The following is a 19970-nucleotide window of genomic DNA, read 5'->3' as shown; positions in this document are numbered from 1 at the left end:
AAGCAAGAGTTAGTTGCCCCCCTAAAACTTAAGTGAAGGATACAAATTCCTTAATTTGTCCAAAACCACGAGATATTTCATTGACAATTATATAAAAGAAAAACAGTAAATCCTCCCATGTGAGAAGCCGGAACCAGCAGATGTTTGTCAGTCTTACTTGAAAAAAATGATAAACAATAAATCAGATTTCAAAATGGTGTCAAGTTTAAATCAACCAATCACAGTTGCTGCGTATCAGCGTGTGAATTGGCAGCTGGGAGTGCATAGCTGGAGTCACTTTAATACACATCTGTTTGTATTCACGTGTTCTTGTCTTTCACAGACCTCCCCACTGGATGGGAAGAAGGATACACTTTCGAGGGTGCACGGTGCTTTATCAAGTGAGTTCGACAACCTTACAAGACACACACACCCCAGAACCTGCTAACATTTGATCGCAGCAAGCGGCAATTAAAAACATGTATTTATTCATCACTGGTCCAACAGCCGGGCTACTCCTTAAACCACGCTGTGTGTTGGAAGTAAAGATTGCACCGCTGTACTTTTGGAACCTGTACTCCCTATTTCTGTATCGCAGAAGCCTATCGCAGAAGTTAATGATTACACAGGCACATTGTGCAAATACTAGAAAGACACAGGCAAAGTGTGGCTGCCGTCTTCTCTTGTATTTATTCAGACTTACCCTGCTCAGAGCTGAGCCGACTTGGAGAGTTGAGCCAAAGTATAACGTGTTCTCTACTTCAGACGGTTATTCATCTGTCAAAAGCAGCTGCCCTCGTTGGTTTTCTTGATATGCTTTGTTCCGATTTTTAAAAAAAATGACACTTCAAGTAGATGCTGGGAACAAATTCTGAGGTACAGTGTTACAGGAATTTCAAAAGACTTATTTGAATTCTCCCTCCATTGATTTTGTCTTGACGTTATATCCCCAGTACTCTCGTTTGTTGGTGCTTTGTGGGCGGGAGGAAATGCAATACATCCTCCATGTCGTTGTGTTGTGTTATGTGTTTGTAGTGTGTTGTTTATGATAATTTCAACACATTGAATGTGTCTTTAACTACCCTGAAAAGTACTTCATATTATGAGTATTACTATGTCCACTGAAGCACTTTGATTTGTCCAGTTTCTGCCCCTCTACATGAATTAGTTGGCTGTGCCACAGAGTCTCTGATCCCAGTACAGCGCGTGTTTTCCTCTCCCTCCTCCATGGCTGCCTGCTGCATGCGACTGATCAAAAGAGATCACAAGCGCTGTCATTCAGTCAGCACTGATTCATCATCTGTGCTCAGAATGTTTTAAATCCAAGTGTAGGACTTGAAATATTTTGCTACTATATATATATCATATGTTGCAGATGAATTTATTCTGTCAAGATACATGTTTCTGCGCGATCGAAGCATTGCAATATACGGGCTATTCTGCCTCATCGTCCTCGCGGAGCATCTTTGACTTCCTCGTGAGTTTGAGGAGCTTCATGTGGCCGGTTTTCCATGCAGTCCGACTGGCAGTAAATCTATATTCTGGTATTTTGTCACAGCTTCTCAGTGCAGAACGGACCGCATTCATTAGTTGATCACTTTGAGTCTGGCTCAGTCCAATGGCACAGGGATGCCCTCCGCAGAACACGTTACAGACTAATCACGCTGTCCCCGACAAAGCGTGCGGACGGCATCTGGCAAGAGAAGAACCATTAGTTTAACGCGTTAGCTACATTTTAGACATTTCACTTTAATCAAACAGTTGTGTCCTTATAGCTACAGATGAAACCACATCTTTGTTTTAGTCCTGGGATACATGGACAGTTCTGATCATCATTGGCTGAGCTCACGCCAGCTCATTAATCTCATGTCATATTTAGTGATAACTACATTCATAATCTGCCTCAGTCATCTCAATAGGAAGCTTACTGATTATCCCACGAACTGAATCGGATCATTCACAGCGACCGTGTAATAGCGGATGCGCCGCTGCTCAGTTAACAGGTTTTTATTTGTGTGCCTGCAAAGACGCAGGTGAATAATAGTAATAGTGACAACGCAGTGAACCCCACATTCCCCCTCTGTCACTCATAGTGGTGCCGATGTCATTCATTTTTCGACCACTGCATAGAAGTAGCTAACGAGCTAAAGTGTGACGTGTAACTTGATTTCACATTGCCTGAATATAAACTGTTCAGTGTAGTTCCTTTCGTGGTGGGTCCACAGAAAATCCTCGTAGGCCTACGACATACTCTACTGCCTGTGGGTAGAATATCAGCTGATGCAGGTTTTGTGTACTACATGTGACCGAGGCTGCCTCAGTCTTGAGTTTCTTCTTTGTTGCTTCATGGAGCACATAGAAATATAGTGGAGTAACGTACCTGAGTAGAGAATGAAGTCCCTCTCTCTGTATGTGTCGTTATCTGAGCTTGTCTGTGCTTTGTTGACTTATCGGCTATCGTCGCTCACAGCACTTCGTTGCTGTTTTGACAAAGAGATTTGTTGACAAGTTTATGTGATAACTGCCTTGGACAGCACTCGGGACATTTTGAGTGTTTCTGTGAGGCGGCCAATAAAAAGCCTCTGAAAAGTCTCCAAAGCCATTCGCCCAGATGACAGCTGGGTAAAGTCTGAGCCTTATGCCTTAAGCAAGTCATCAACATGACTTCGTCATCAGCTTAGTGTTGTTGAGTATTGCAAGTTTAGTTTTTTGTTGCATTGTTTGTTGGTTTTTCAGTCTGATGAGAGACGGACTGCATCATTGATTCATTCCTGTGACTCGGGTCTGTTGTGAGCGGAAGGATCTGGCCCGTTCACATGCTGGCTGCGTGTCTTGGCCGTTACCGTCGGGGTTACGCAGTGTGAGCATCGAGGAGCAGATTGTGCTGACGTAGACTGGGTGTGTGTGTGAGGGAGGATCGGAGGTGCAGGTTGTTGGTGTGATAGTGTTGACTGGACGCATCACGAGATGTGATTATTTCTCGGTACCGTGGGTTTTGAGTGAAGGTCAGCGCAGATGTTGATGGAATCACTGCTCGCCTCAGACGGAGGAGCCTCTTTCTGAGTTGCTGGCTTGTTTTGCCGGTGGCCCAATGCCAACAGGGCTTCTTCAGTTTGGGGAACGTGTCAACTGGCCAGTGAGATACTGAGGAGGTGTAAACTGTTTGCCTGCTTATTTCATTCACAGGCAAACATCCCTTTGCTTTACAAATGTGCTTGTTTGTTCTTTGCATGAAGAGCACACATATCGATTACATACATACTGCACACACATACACACACACACTCACACACACACACACACACACACACACACACACACACACACACACACACACACACACACACACACACACACACACACACAATCATTGTATCTTCCCATCTGCTGTGGCTCATTGAGGAGAGAGTAACGGGTCAATAGCACCAACCCATTAGTCCAAATACAACTTTTTAATGCAGTGGCTTTCGGCCCTGCTCTTTGGTGATAAATCAGAGAACCCTGAACTCCATCCAGCCATTGTGCTGCTTTGGTCCTCCCGGAGCCGAAACAATCCTCCACACTCCCGTTCTCCTTCAGGTTAACCTGTCCGGTTACTTTGTACCTCGTGTCGAGAGCTGGGAGCTCGGAGACTTACGGTATCTTTTATTGAACTGCACTTCAGTGCAAAGATCTGCAGCTGAGCTAGGGCTGCACAGTTAATCAAATGTAAGGTGCAATCACGATGTGGTCTTCCCACGATGAATTGAACATGCTCGACATTAAATAGGGCAGACTCCGCTTATTGTCAAACAGCTTCCTGAACTAACAGCCAGCCACCAGTGGGTGATGGCGATGTCGTGGCTTCGCTTTTTGAGGGTCTGTCATGCTGTTTCTGCGTCGGCTCTGTGTGGCGTACTACATGGAGAGTCGAGCCACTGGACATGTTGTTTTCATGACATTCTCTCTGTAAGCCTCTCTTGGGTCTTGTAGAATTCTTTTTTTTTTTTTTTTTTTACAGCCCCGCAGAGTGCAGTATGCGTTCAGTTTGTTTTTGTTTGTGACGTAAACGGCATTTTTGATGAGACTGTGCCATCTGGCACATTTGTTTTTTTCCATTTTTATCCCTCTTGCTCATAATTCCACATTTGAAGTCAAGCTTTATTTTGAACAAGGCGGGGGCGGGGGACGGGGATTAAACCAGCGTTGTCTGTCACTGTCTGCTAATGAGGGTTGTTGACCTGCGACGGGATTTCAGGAGGGCGAATGGGGTTGAACGGGGTGAAATCAGTTTGACGGCTGGATATTTTGGTCGGAGAGCGATCACTCTAATTACTACATGTATTCTAATTGTTACCCCGTGGATGCAGGAGGTGTTTACAGCAGTTACGTTGATGCAGGTGCAGATCTCCTGGCAGTTCCCTCTCATTGTTTGATATTCTGTCTGAAGGAGGGGAACTTGTGAAGCACTGTAGGTTACACAATCAGACAGCTAACATCTTGTTTTAAAGATTAATGAGCGAGTCATAATTACAGCAGTATAGGCTCAAATGGCTAACCCTCCTCACACTGCTGGAGATCAAAAAGTTTTGCTTTATTCGTGCAAAGTTATTAATGTTTCATTTGGCAACATTTTGTCAGCGTCCTTTGAGGGCAATTTGCCGCTTCCGAGTGCTCATCAGTATAAAGTGCAACTTAAAACATGAATATTGTACTCGTCTGCTCCGCAACCACCACTTTCATGAGGCTGTTCACTTCCAAAGCTGCATAATTCATCACTCAGAATAGTGGAAAGCGTGTCAATTGAAATTTAGCAAATTATGAGAAAGATCTCTCTCGTGGATCTCCGTGTTGCTGTTGCCTCGTTTTGTCCTTTGAAGGCCCACACAAAGAATCATTTTGTGGAATACGCTTGTTGGTTATGAATTTGAACACGGAAACTGCCTCCACACCCAGCATAGTTCAAAATACCCTACCATTCAAAATACACACTTTCAGTACACTCAATGAATAGTTTTCTACTCTCATTCAAATCGTTGAATGTAACATTATCAGAGATCTGCGACTAGAAAAGCATAAATGATGTCCTGATATATTGAACATTGGCGGATAACGATGTCGGTAAACCTTTATTTCACACTGTGGTGGTGAAACTAAAGTGTGTAATTAATCCACGGTTCACATGTGTGCCGGATCACGGATGAACAGCGATCCGTATAACACCACCACGTTCGTCCATACCGGCATTCTGTTCTTGCCTCTTCTCTTTCTAAGTTTCATCTCTGCAGTTCCCGAACAGTTCAGAGACTGACACTTCAGGGCGTCAGTGAAATGAGGCATCTTATCAGACATCTGAAGAATGGATGCGACTTCAAGCATCGGGGATTTGTTTTCATTTTCATGAGTGACATCAGCTAAAGTGAGTGAAAATCCCCGACGCTGAGGGACGATCTTAGGAATGAGCTCCCATCGATTCTGATTTCTTAATCTCTGGTTCTACCTAAAGTGCGATCGTCGAGTTTAGCTCTCGATCTTTCAGGGCACACTCGGTGGGAGTCCGTCCATTCCTGTCACATAACCCTCCAAACATGTCAGACACACAGTGATGGCGGACTTTCTCTCCAGGGAGTAATCCACGCTTCTATGTGTGCGCAAAGCCTTCTATCAGACCCGATTATGTAACCCTGAAGATCCAGTCACAGTAGTAATGTGTGAGAGAGGTGACCAAGTGTTTGGATCACTTTACGCCATGAGCATGGACAACACTTGTGATCAGCTGTCTGGTGTGCATTGTATATTCTCTCTGAAACTCTGCCAGGTCCAACAATGGCTCCATCGACATAATATCTTGTGCATTTGATGTCTCACAGAAAAGGTATTTATAATTCTATAATAGATACTAAATGCATCAAAACTATAACCATAATAATTTAATTTTGTGGAATGGTTCAGCATAAGCGTCACATAGCAGCATGGACATTTTGGGACAAGCAGAAAGGGACTATACTGTACTAGTTACTGTATATTTGTTATTGTCTATTAAAGCAGAAGTAGACTATTTTTACAATGTAGTAATCTTAAGGCAGGAACCATGTTTAAGCTTCATATGATGTTACTCGTTAGCTGCCACTGCTGAAACTAACCTCAAACCTAATGAACCTTATCCTGAGCAGGACTGCTGGGGCAACGCTCACAAATGTTCTTTTTTATTTTTGCATTTGCTTTAATCAGCAGCGAAACCGCCCACTTCCACACATAGACGTGTCGGGCTCTGCTTTTCTCCCCCCCCGGCTGGTAGCACCTTGGAAGTATTTCGAGAGATTTATGATGGAGGCAACAAGAAGAGCCAGTTCATTTCATTTGTTTTAACCGGATCTACGGCGCGCCGGACCGCTCACCACTCTGCCGACACAAAGACAGACGGCCTCGTTCACGCCTATGTGGGAATAATTAGTTGCCTGTTGGAGGAAATTTGAGCGACCCATATAAAATCCACACAAACGAGACAACGTGCAAACATCCACAAACAAACTTCAACAGATGAGCGGCAGTTTTAAAGCGATTGTGAGAAAATATCACAGTATAAGGGAAACATGGCACTCTGAGGTGTTCTCTCATCGAGAGCAATGGACTCTCTAATGTAAGAAGTCTGATGACTAATGTGTCCTCAATATTCAATAAAATAATCCTGATGCTCGACATAATCACGAAGACCATATGCGACGGAATGTTTGAAAGGAAGTGTCGGTTCCCAATATGGAGGACTTTAACAAATGGCACACCAGGGACGGTGCTTCATTCAAACTGCAGAGCTCTGAGAGTGTTTACTCACCCGCTTCGCAGGGGGAGGCTGTGATGGCTGTGGCTGCTGACTCACTAACTCTGTCAGTGCTCGGCACTCATGCAGCTCACTTATGTGTGTGTGTGTGTGTGTGTGTGTGTGTGTGTGTGTGTGTGTGTGTGTGTGATGTGATTTAGGAGGGAAACCAGTAGACCTGGATCTGCTGTACATCAGCCCCGTCTCCGGCTCCGTAACTGTCTGTATCGTAGGCCCGGGTGCTGACGGTGGAGACAGACAGCTCTCACGCGTCTCACTCTCTGTGGGGTCTCTTGCCAACAGTGTGTGTCGTGTGTTTTGATGTATGGATGCTGTGTGTGAGAGGATCCTCTGATGTCAGCGACTGCCCCGGGTGCTGATTAAGACTCTGTGAAGACCCACATCACACCAAGTTATCCCCGGCTGTTGTTCATCGTACTCTTGGTTATCTACCCGACGGTTTTGTGAGGCATTTGTTTGTTTATAAATTGTGTGTGCTAATGTTCGCTTGTTCCTCTTTTTCATCCTATGGGAAGGATTCTCTGAAAAACTAAAGGCACGGCTGAGAGACTCTTTGTCTGCAGCGGTCCCAGTCTTATTTTGGTCATATTTATTTTGAGAAAAGGTGCACGTGGTTGTATGTTAGCCCCAATATATAAGATTGATTGGACTTTTGGGGTGCGGTAGGGGAGCATGCAGCCGTCTGCGATTCTTTGGTCCTAAAGCTTCTTACTCGTGCGGTGTCTTTGATTTAATGCTGTTGAATCTGAGTAATCCCTGCAGTAATCTGCAATGAGCCGCCCTTTGCTTGTGTCGCGCCGGGTTGAACCTGGGGACAGCTGCCTTCATGGGGGGGAGGGGAGGGGGGGGGGGGGCGGTCATGCTGCTGGTCTGCTACTATTCCACACATCATCAGGTCTACATCTGAGAACTTGGCGGACCAGCTGTGTTCCAATTTTGTGAGAATGAATGCGATGGACTTCTCACTATTTAATATGTCCTCGGGAGCTGCTTTGCTTAAGTCTCGTCCTGCATCCTCTTCCATCGAGTCCGCTTACCTTTTTATATTGCATCCATGGAGTTGGAAAGTACAGAGGGATAAGAAGTTGGAGAGGCACGAGTGAGAGAGTTCTTTGCAGCAGATATGATCGTAAGCCACCGGGAGGCTGTTCTCTGCTCTCCTCTGATGCCAGATGTAATAAATACCAGCCTGATTGTTTGTTTGAGGAACTCTTAACATTGCTTCAAGTTAAAACTTGCAACCATTACAGTGCTCGTGGCGAGATACTGCAGAGGCAAAACAATGGCTGATCGGTGCAACTCCAGGTGGAAAGCGACTCATATTTGCGATTGGAGTTCCTCTACTTATTGTTTGCACGGTGTGCTCTGTGATCTCGGCGATGGGTATCTCTGAAGCTCTTAAAATGGAACAGCTCCCAGCGACAAATCACTCTGTCTTTTTCGTGCTCCTGTCTGTCTCGTGGACAGTGCACGGCCCAGTTGTTTTCCAGATGGTCTGTGATGATTAGGGAGCTTTTTGGAAGCCGCCACTCTGCTCAAATGTTCCACAGCTGTGATCTTTAGGAGCATCATGTTAAAATGTCCACAGAGGGCTTTTTGTAGCGTACCGTTTCCTGAAACAAATTGCTACAAATGTCCTGCTTCTGAATTTGTCTTCATCCACATCCAAACAGGCGCTCATCACTCCCCTCCGTCCTTTTGATAACCCTTACCGTATATATAATGTAGGGCTGGGCGATAAATCGATTTAATCGATTAATTCGAATGTGTGCTTTAAGGCGATGTGTTTTATTGAAAATCGAGAAAATCGCCCCCACTCCTCCCCCCCGTTGGGTTCCCGTAGTTGAGTGCGCGCGCATTGTTTACAAACGAAAACAATGGCGGCCAGCAGTGAAGCTCTCGTTCTTAAGAGAGGGAAGAATGTGTCTTCGGTGGTCTGGAAATGGTTCGGGTTCATGTCATCTGACACCGAACAAACAGCACCACGATGTAAGGTCTGTCTAAAAGCTATTGCTACAAAATCAAGCAGCACAACAAATTTAATGCAGCACCTCAAACAGAAGCATGCTGCCGAGTGGGAGAAGCGTTGCGCCCTGAGCAGGGAGCAGGACCGCGGGAGCACAAGCGATGCCGTCTTCCTGGCAAAAAATATTTAGAAAAAACATGCACTACTGTTTAATACTGTTGGTTATGTTGTGAATGCACTTGATTTTGTTTACATGCACTTATTTACTGTGCAAAATATGTTATGTTGATGTTAGATCAGATGTTGCACTTTTGAAAATGTGAATGTTAAAGGGTCACATACATTTTATTTCATGCTGTGTTTGTATCAGTGTATTCAGTTAGAAAAGCTTAGTGTAAAAAGTTACATTTGCACAGTTGTTTACAATGGAAGGCTACTATTTAATGCCATTTAATGTTATGTTTAATTTAATTTTATATTTAAATGATTCAGGGAAACAAAAGAGTGACCAAATACTTTTTGTATACTACAGGCACCTTTCTACAATGTTCAGGTTTTGTTTGCACTTTATTTTTATCAACCTACGAGGGAAAATCATCACAAAATAAAATAAAAAAATGTTTTCAACAGCTTCTGTCATCTGCAAAAATTTGTGGGGGAAAAAATCGATTTAAATCGTGAATCGGATTTTTTGTAAAAAAATCGGAGATTTTTTTTTTAGGCCATATCGCCCAGCCCTAATATAATGCTCTGATCACAAACAAACGGCTAAATGCGCAACCCTTCATCTAAACCGGCGCCTGTTTTCTGCTTCCTGGAGTTCTACCCATCTGTTTGAGGTCAGGTGATTCACAGACAGCTGAAGAGAACGTCACTGCTGTACGTTACCACAAATCTCTCACCTCGGATGTTCGTCTGAATCCTCTGTAGCTTTCTTGTTCTATAGCAGAAGCAACATTTCAGGAATCTATTTTCCCATCTTCCCCTCCTTGACAGAATCCATTTGCTTAGGCTGAAGTGGATTTGATGAAGCATTTGATGAAGCACGAGAATATTTCTTTATATTCATTTCGTACCTTTATTCCTAGAATTGTTTCTTTCCTCTTTCACAACACATTCCCACCTTTTACAACCATTTACCACCACCACCTCTTTCTGCACTTTGCAGTCTGCAGACATGTGTTCCAGTTTACCCCTCGACACGGGGACCTTCTCGTCACAGCATCCCTCTGCCTCGGTGGTTAAAAACTCTTACTGTAGGTAATCCTTTAAAGAGCAGGTGCTCTGTCCGTCTTTATACTGCATATCAGCTCTGTGCAGCGGCCTGTTTTCAGTCTCAGTTAGAGGGTGTGTGTGTGTGTGTGTGTGTGTGTGTGTGTGTGTGTGTGTGTGTATGTGTATGAGAGAGAGTGGAGTGAGCTGACATAGGGCTTCATAACGGTAGTAATGGTTGCACCGCGTCGTGATCCATCAGTCTAATCAGCTGTCAGCAGAACGTCTCTGGAAGTCAGAGAGTCTGGTTTAAATACCAGCGCTGCTTGCTCAAGGACAAATGCAGCCTTCCCACCTCTGTGCTGCTCTTCACAAACTAATGTGTGGCGGCATTCCTCCTCTCTCTGGATGAGAGGGGGGGGGGCACTGCGTGTCCACCTCTGCTGGTGGTTCAGGTAAATACACCCTCGACTCTGACTGTGATGTTGTGATCGCTACGTCTGTGCTTCTTTAAGGCGGCAGGATTTAGCAGAGAGCGTTTCGAGACATCCACGCCGTGTGACCGCTTCATTGCTGCCTGCCCACCGGACTGACGATTGGGCCTTATTGAGTGTGTGGGCGGGTGTTATGGTGTGAAGGGCGTAAATGTCACAGAGATGAGCCATGGGATGGATTTGACTGTACTGTTTGCACCAGCATAAGAAACACTTTGTCACATCACATGAAATGCAAAAATCCTTGTTTTAGTACTTCTGATGGTCCCAGGTTGTTGAATGTGATCATTTGCTGCTTCTCTTGCTCTGACTAAATATTTGTAGGCTTTTTACAGACAAAACAAGACATTATATGACATCACCTTGGGCTTTTCTAATGTTTTCTAGACTAAATGTTTACATTAATAATCAGATGAATTGATTGTGAACACAATTGTCAGTTACAGCTCTAGTTGTGTACAGTATACAGTATATTGTGGTATACATTTGTAGTCTCTGTGTCTCTGTTTGAACACTGATTTCGATATCATATTTAGTTTGGGATCCCTTCAGAAATGTTTGGTGTCGGATGCTTTTGATCAGTTATTTTGCTTGTGCTTTAATAGGTCACCGTACGCCCACAAGGGATGCATTGCAAATGATCGAACAGCCAGCCAATCGTTTGAATGTCTTGAATCCACAGCGTAGTTGCTCAGAATAAAACACAGGACAAAGAAGACTTCTACTCTTTAGTGAGAGTCTAGGAAGCTTCATACACACCTCTCAAGTCTTGTTGAGTATTTATAGTCCGCGTCAGACCTGATGTGGATGATCTAATGTGTCGTTTTGAACTGCTTGATGAATGCCGGCCCTGGTCCTTGATGCTACAGACTTCTGTTACTGTTGCTTCTGTTTGTTTAAAGAATCGGAAACCTTCCCCAAATCTATAAGAAGTTTCTGTGTAATGATTTGTAACGAGCCGTAAGTAGACTGCGATCTTCTGCGAGCTGTTACATCTGTTTGTTTTCATTGTTTATTTATGGAGGAGGGAGGCTCATTAGTCATTCAGTGTGACAGTGTAATGTGTACACAGGAAGTTTGCTCTTTGCCAAAAAACCAAAGCACAGCCGAAGCTGGCTCACTGCCAAACTTAAAATTGGCTTTAACCCTATCGACAGTCCAAGTGGCAGTGTTCTCAAAAACATGTTTTTTTTCATATTTTGTTTAGAAACCTAGCAAGCACGGTGCCTGACAGGACATGTTGTACATATTTAAGTCCCCAGCAACATCTTTAAATAGTAGATGATTCAGTTTTCTAGTCTTGATATAATGTTGGTGTATAGGTGTGGCTAATTAACCTGATAAGAGGAAGCTAGAAGGAAGGACTCAAGTTAGTCCCACTACACTGTAGCAATACAGCTGTGAAGTGAGCACAGACGGTCACTACCGGTAGGTGACTGGCAGTCGGAGGCTTGGTGGGGCGGGAAACTCTCCGTGTTGACTCAACGGTACAAAAAGATGAGCAACTTTGTCAGAAGAAATGTGGTTCTTAGATTGAAAGCCAAAAACTTGAAGCTTCTCCAAAGCGACATTTTGATAAGATGCTGAACATTCTGTTGCATGTTTTCTAGCAGTTGTCAGCGGTTTAAAACAAGTTTGCTTCTGGAGAACAGGTCGGCATCAGATGAGTTCAGCAACTACTGATACTGATGCTTCCAATTTCTTTCATGGAGCCATCGACGTGATTTTAACGGTGGACAAGAGAGTCCGCGTCTGTAGCCAGACTATAAGATCCGTTATAAACACAGACACTTTGTAAAAAGCATGTGGGGGCAACAGTGGAACAGACATGAGGCCTTATTATAAATCAACAAGAGAACTTCATCTCACAAATCCGTGTCGATGATGATGCTGCGTGGGGTTCTTCTGGAAAAGACCAGTTTCAAATCAGTGACATGTTACACGCAGTATTGGTCATTACTCTATTACTTCCTGTGTGTTCGGGTAATCTTTAACAGCCACCGCCCATATCAATGGTGCCGTGTGCACAGAGATGGTGAATCATACAGCATTGCTCAAGGTGATCAAACATCATAGTAATACAGCTAGTGTCACAGTGCTGTGTTCATTTTAATGTGGATATACGTGTTTGTGCATTATGGTTCCTTATTGTTCTGCACCAGCACAGTGGACGTTTTAAAAGGATATTCATAAGCTTTTGTGTTACCTAGGCTTTGCCGCTCGAGATTTTCGTCTTTTCTTCAAACGTGACCTAAGAAGGTAGGGCATCGCATCTGACTGTGAATGTGTTGGGAGGGCTGTTTTTATTTTGTCTGATTTGTTTTGTTAGGAACACAAGTGTTTCAAGCTGCCTTTGCTTGGTACTTGCTTGTAAAATAGTTGTCTTATGTCTAAGGGCGGTTCTACAAACAACTGAATTTCTACCGCCCCTTTTAAGTGGATCTCAATTACCAGCTCGTTTTTAATACAGTCCAGTTTATACAGACGGGTAAATCAATCAGGCTGTGTTGGTTTATGTTCCGTCAGCAGCATCTCGCTCTCTTACAGGACGGTCCGATGCCGCCTTTACCCTAAATATATCTACACAGGAGGTGATTCAGATTACCCACGAGTCATGGAACTCTGCTGATCCTGTAAAAGGCCTATGTCATGCTTCCCTTAGGTATGTGGCAGGAGGTGGTCTTTTTTTTGTAAAAAAGAAAAGAAAATGGTTGTAAGAAGAGCTAAGTTATAGGTGCGGTGTGTAGGATTTGGTGGCATCTAGCGGTGAGGTTACACAATGCGACCAATGGAAACTTCTCCCATAATGCCAAGCGTGTAGAAGAACTACTGTGGCCGATGTGAAAAACCCAAATGGCAAACAATTGTTTTGTCCGTTCTGGGCTACTGTAGAAACATGGCGGTGGAACACGGAGGACTCTGTGAAAAGGACCTGCTCTGTATGTAGGTAATGCAATGATTCTTGTTTTTAGGTGATTGTACACTAAATAACTTATTAGTAGGATATTCCATCTTTGCCAGTAGGTCCCCCTAAATGCTGCACACTGTTCCTTTAAGATTGGCATGGAAACCCTGGAGGCTGCGAGCCGTTTGGTCTTCACACACCGGCACCTTGGCATCATGTCCTCTCTCTTTATTTGTGGTGTCGATGCACAATACATCACGGCGCAGCTGAGGCCTGGAGAACGACATCAGAGCTTCAGAGCCCTCTCTGTTGTTTGCAGATAGTTTGTTACGTGACTGTTACCTCCCACTGATGTATTGAGCTTTTCCAGCTGTGTGGGATGCAGTTAGAATAAGATCAAACACCTTGCAATCCGAGACCGTTCTTCTTCTCTCCGTGCAAGGTGGTGTGTCCCATTATTTTATAAAGCAGGCAGACGACTGCTGATGAGCTTCATGCCATAACAAGAAGGACCGTGACTTGTTGCTCTGAGAAAGGGGGAGTTTTTCCTCACATGAATCGATGCACCGTATGCTGCAGGTTCTGCTGCAGGTTCTGCTCAGAGGAGGCAGTGATGTGCTTGTTATGTGTGACTGTGTGGTAAAGAGAGCGCACAGTGGCAATTCAGACATCTTGATTTATTTAAAAGTAGCGTCTCTTTTTCGTGACAGGGTGAGGAGTTCAGTGACGCTGCTGTACGTTGACGTTGAGCTGCTGATTCACTCTGTATTGAGCTATTTGAGGCGATTCAGGCACGTTTCTTTTGGGGGGTTACCAGCGAACAGAGGACTGAAAGGAGACAGAGGTGGAGAGGCCACATGGTAGAATAGACTGGGGATCCCTCATAAGCAGCTGGAGGAACCTGCTGGATGAAAATGAAGCAGGGACACTCTACCTGCTCCTAGAGTGGATAGAAAACCGAATAAGGAATTGATGTTATTTGGAGGTCCTGATGAAAAGAAATGTTTTGACAATGCCTGGGCTGTGTGTGAAGGTCAGTCTGATTGAACAGTGGCCAACCACTTTTTAACGTATAACAGCAAAATGTGCACCCTCAAATAAATACAGTTTAAATATGTACTGCCCACATTTTGACGATGAGTTGTACGTCTCTTCGTCTGTGTGAAAAGGGATTCAGCTGTCTAAGCAGCATTAAGACAGACTGCAGGTTGATGTTGGGGTCACTTAAGGAACCCACAACCCAAGACTTCAATGCTGAAGGGCCAACGGATCCGTGATCTGAATCAGTCAACCAGTGTCTTGATGGACACTTTTATGTGTAACTGCATCGTATCTTAATGACTCAAAATGTAAGGTGACTACAAATGACAACCATATTTTCACATTCGGCAACCAAAAGCTGACGTCCGCTTGCCAGCCTGGTCATCACTTGTAAAGGTTAGTTGTGAGCCCCGATGCTGATTTATTTCCCTCCACGGAGCCGTCAGCTGAGCGAGCTGCACGTCTGTGTGTGCAGCAGGGAGATGAAAGGCACTTTGATCTGAAATATTTTTCTCCATAATGTAATTGGCTATTCTGTGATCAAGGTTGAGTTCCTGACATTGTCTGATTGAGTTTTAAGCATTAGTCTATCTTGCGATCTAAATATTCTCTGTGTCTCTGTGGGAGTTAAAAGATGCATGAACGTATGATTGTGTAAAATATGAAAAATTATCCTTTTTCTCAGGTTCATGCCAGAACCCCCAAAGTACTGCGTGCTGCCTGTAGTGTGTGCTCTTGTCTGATGCAACAATAGCATCCCAAATACCAGTTTGACTTTTTTGACTCTGTTCACATTTGCCCTCAAATCTCAAGATACAGCCGTGTGTATGTATGATTCTTACATACTTATTTAATATCACAACACATAAAGGATCGCTATCTGCACAAGGCATGCCCTGTTCTGTAATTTGTATATTTGCTAAAAAAAACAAGCCATGAAACATTTATTAATTCACTTAATGTCCGGATTAGTGTGGGCTGAAAGTAAACACGCCGCTGGTATTGGATGTTTGCGCGTGACGGGAAAGGTTCGTCTGCTTTGGCTTTGCGGCCGTCCATCCGTCAGCCTTCTCTCCCAAACACAGACGAGTCTTGGCACCGAGCAGCTGTGCTCACAGATCTCTCTGTGATTCCTTTGATGAATATGCATCGATGTACAGAGATCATCCGAGGCCTCCCGTTATGTGGGGTTGATTGTGTACGCCTCCATGCGTTCCCTTTGCTCGTCTCCAGAAAGGAGCTTCTCTTTGTGTCCTTTTCCAGCTGCAGGGGAAGCCGACTGTGCTGCTGCAAAGTGAGAATGAAGCATTGAGATGTGAGACCAGATGTCAGCCTGTGTGCCATTAGTGATTCTGAAGTGTAGTGAGTGATCTTAGCCAGCAGAGGGACTCAATGCATTATAACCATGTTGTAAATCCACTTTTTACATTCTTACATGACACTGGAAGGAAGGGGTGTGTTGCATTGTTTTTACTTTGATTCAATGGAGAGTTAATTCCAAATCTGATCATTACAGATTGCATTCGTATTATTTAAGTGTTTTCATATCAGAGGATTTGATATCATTTTCGCCCACCTTTAGTAAACTGAAACCGTACGGAAGTATTTTTGTTGCAGTTCTGTCACTTATTCTTACTGGAGTCATGTGGGTGTATTGTTATGTTTGTCATATTGTCTCCTGTCCTGTCGATATTTAGTGTAACTAATGAGTGTAGCCTCTAGAGGGCAGTGTTGTATCTCGGCCATAACATCGAGCATCTATTGTAATTATAGTTAGCAGATTTGCTCCATGAAAAGACAACGATTACTTCTGTGTGTGGCGAACTTGTGCACTTACTTAGAGCACATTCTGCGTTTCCGTTGTTCTCCTCGCCCCCACTCTGTGTGCTCGGTGCATCATCCCTCCAGGTAAGTGGCCTTTAAGTGCGTGTTTCACTTAGAAAATAAAAAGCCTTGCCTCTGCCAAGAGTAGGACGACGACTGGGTGCGTTTCACCTTGAGGTGTTTACCGTAGAATGCATTTCTCCCTACTGTCATACTGCTCAACTAAATCCACTCTCTCCAGTCTTTCCTAGTACCCCCCCCCCCCCTTCCTATAATCTATGTGTTTGTCAGGAAGTTGATGCCTTGCTTTGTGACTCCTTTATAACTGCACACATGCAGCTGCTGGTCAGGGGGCTGGACTCAGGAGGGCTCTGCAGCCCAGAAACTGACAACAGATTTTCTCTGAGCTTGTTTGTATGAAACAACATCGTCCCGTCACAGTTATCGTGAATGAGCTGGCCCTGACTGCTGTAAAGTAACAGCATTCAAACCCCGACTGAAGGAGCTTGCTGTTCTTTTTCTCAGAGGGTTTGAGCAATGCAGCTGCATCTACAAACACAGCTTGAGGGACTTGAGAGGAGACACTCCCTGTAAGAGTAACGCACACGTGGCCGCTCCCTGTGATGATTCAGTTTCATAGAGCAAATATGTAACAACTCAGCCTGTCTCGGAAGTAGACGTTGATCTGAACGAGGAATATGAGGGTAGATGACAAGAGGAAAGATGCATGAACACGTCAAACTCCCATTGAGTCACTGACTCAGCTGACTGGCCAGCACTGAAAGCCGTCCTCACTTTGTCCCCCTGCTCACGCCCAGCCATGGTTCTGGAGTGGCATTGATTGCCCCCATTCCAGATGTGGGTTAACAGGGTGTTGTATTAGAGTGTCAAATCAGGATTTGGTGAAGCTCAGTGGAGGGACAGAGTTTGGGATGCACTTAGGCCCCGTACTCTTATTTTATTTATTAGCAGTACTCACAAGTTGATCTGCACCGTGCACTAAAAATAGCCAATAGGTTAAAAAAAAGTGGCCACTCAAGTGCTTACAAATACAGTCGTGAGTCGGTTATTCTCCCTGCTTAGAAGCCTGTTGACACACATGGAAAGTAGGGGTGTAACGATACGCGTATTCGTATTGAACCGTTCGGTACGAGGCTCACGGTTCGGTACGCATGATTCTAGTCCACCGCTGCTTCTCTGTGCACATCTGTTAGCTTGGATTAGCCTCGCTGACGACACAGCAGCCAGGCTGGAGTTTTCAAGCTGTGGCCGGTCCATTTCTTCAAGGATCAAGCATTCGACGTGACGTCTGATGTGTTTGTTGTTGTGTCTGCTCAAAAGTTTTTTGTGTCTGTAAAGTTTTAGCGATCGCTGATCTTTTGCAGCACCATCTTACAGATAATGCATCTAACAGAGTATAAGTGCACAGCAAAGGTAACAACCAAAATGTAGCCTGTTTAGACTGGATTAGGTCGCTTCCTGTAGTTTCACTTCTACTTCGCACGACTGAAACACGCAACACTCATGTCCCAGTAAATAGCACCCTGCATGATTACAGTCTTTTAAGTGTAAACAAACAACTCTCCCTCCTTCTAGATTCAGACAACTTTCTGAAGTCGTACACTCACATTTACATGAACTTCCTGTGGCTCTCGCTTTCTCTCTCTCTCTGTCTCTCGAGGTATCTCGTTCTGTCACTCTTGTGGCTGACCCACTTCTGTTGGTCATCTTTCTCTGTAATCAGTTGGACCGATGTCTGAGTGAGGCCGTGCTCACGCTAGCAGCTATCTTTGCCCGGGGACCAGAGGAACTGGAGCTCAACAGATCCTTTATCGCTTTCCAATACAGTGTCACTTTATAGCTCTCTCTGTCGATGCATGTCAAGTACATTATTTTTCCTTCAGCGGCAGTTGTGGCTCTTTTTCTCTCCAGCTGCAGTGCGTCCATATCTTTTCCTGTTAAAGTTCTGGATGATAGACTGATCGATAACACCCATCGCCAAGGGTGGTGTTATTTGTTTGAGGCTGCGGTTGACAGGATTAGTTTTCTCTCCTATATTGAGGACACACACACACACACACACACACACACACACACACACACACTCACACTCCTCCCTCTCTGTCACACGCTCTTTGTCAGAGTGACACACGAACACACATACACACAGTCACTGCAAAGACACTTTCCATGACATTATTGGTTTTATCAGAAGTGGGACAAAGCAGGAGCCCGGCCCTCTGGCAGGACCTACTGAGCATGCTCAGCACTGCTGAAGGCTACGCAGTGGGTCAAAACCGTGTTCTACTACCAACCACCACATTTCTCTGTCACAGCACAGACTCGATGATCTATGACTAGAGGGAGTTATTGTCCTTTTCATTGTTGGTTTTCTGCGGATTATTTAGCAGATTCATCTTTTGGTCTATAAAATGTGAGAAGAGGCCCGTCATCATTTCACAAAGGACAGAAAACAATAAGCTCTTTGGTACTTTTCTTGAAGACATACTTAAACATTGAATTGGTTTTCTACATAGTAGCAGATTTATTATCAGATGGTTTAAGCTATATTTTAGTCACTAAGACAAAGCTATGGAAAGCTTTGCCTCAGTGACTAAAGCTTTGTCTCAGTAACTGAAGATGACGATGAAAAGGTGATGATGGTGAGAGAGCATCCCATCACATGTGGCTAAAACACAGACAGCAGGAGGAGGAGCTGTCACAGTCTCTGTGACCTCATTTAATGCAAATACTAGCCACAGACATTGTGTACTATACTAATCTTTATAGGATACTGTTTTTTTCTCTTGGTATTCAAGCAACAGCCTGTAGGAGACATAAACGTGTACTAAAACAACAGTTACAGCTACAACACACATACATATAACATACATCCCTCCCGCAGGCCTCTACAGTGGCCATGTGGCTGCTGCAGTACCTTTCACTATCTCTGACAATACTCTCATCTTATCCCAGCATGCATGGCTGCCCCCGTTGAAGCAATTCTGCGGCTGTGACTTAACTAATTCAAAAGAAATTCTTTCATTTCCATTTCAGTTCTTTGTTCCCATTCATTTGCATTCAGGCAATTAGCTTAGTCTTCAAATAAGTAGGTGTCATAAACCTTTGTGTGGAGCATAAACATTCCAAACGGGCCCCGTTTGTATTTGCTGTTGCAATGTTTGTTGATGTCGTAGCTGACAGGAAGTTAGCAACATAATTGAAAAGGTCTGTTTAGTGGGGTGATGGTTTTGTTGTCCATGAACAGTTGATTTAAATGTGGGACAAGACCGTTTTCACTCAATTCTGTCGCAATGAAGGAGATCGTTGTGAGAGAAAAGGGGCCTTTGGAGCCAGCTCATAGTTTTCCTGGCTGTGATGAATGGAAATCTGATCTGATATGGAGTCATTACATGCAGACACACATTGCCTCAGGACATTCACAGCTTAAAGTCATCTCGTACACCCATTTCATATGAAGGAGATGCATATCTACGGAGCTGGTCTGAGGAATGTCAACACACGTTTGACCCAGTTCCTGCTTCCACAGGTTAATCCCCTGTCATCACTGCTCATAGAATCAAACCCACAGAGTTACACGTACACCACCGAACAATGTCTCAGTTCTCTCTCTCTCGCTCTCTCTGTGTCTGTCTCCTGGTTATTAGTCGCTTAAATGTCAAAAACAAATCCTCATCTCTGATTGAAACACCCGTCCAGTCGCCTGGATAA

General features: G+C 44.3%; 1 protein-coding gene across 1 annotated transcript in view; it reads left to right on the top strand.

Moving 5' to 3' along the window:
- The window catches only part of LOC306781336 (pleckstrin homology domain-containing family A member 5-like), a 64176-nt gene that overhangs the window by 1082 nt on the left and 43124 nt on the right, over positions 1 to 19970 (top strand). The window contains exon 3 of the mRNA XM_079274151.1: positions 323 to 380. Within this exon, the coding sequence (XP_079130277.1) occupies positions 323 to 380 (58 nt within the window). The remainder of the gene's footprint in view (positions 1 to 322; positions 381 to 19970) is intronic.

The sequence above is a fragment of the Melanostigma gelatinosum genome (assembly GCF_949748355.1).
Source record: "Melanostigma gelatinosum genome assembly, chromosome: 1".
NCBI lineage: Eukaryota > Metazoa > Chordata > Actinopteri > Perciformes > Zoarcidae > Melanostigma > Melanostigma gelatinosum.
Note: the sequence above shows the minus strand (reverse complement) of the source record. Positions and strands in the feature narration are given on the sequence as shown.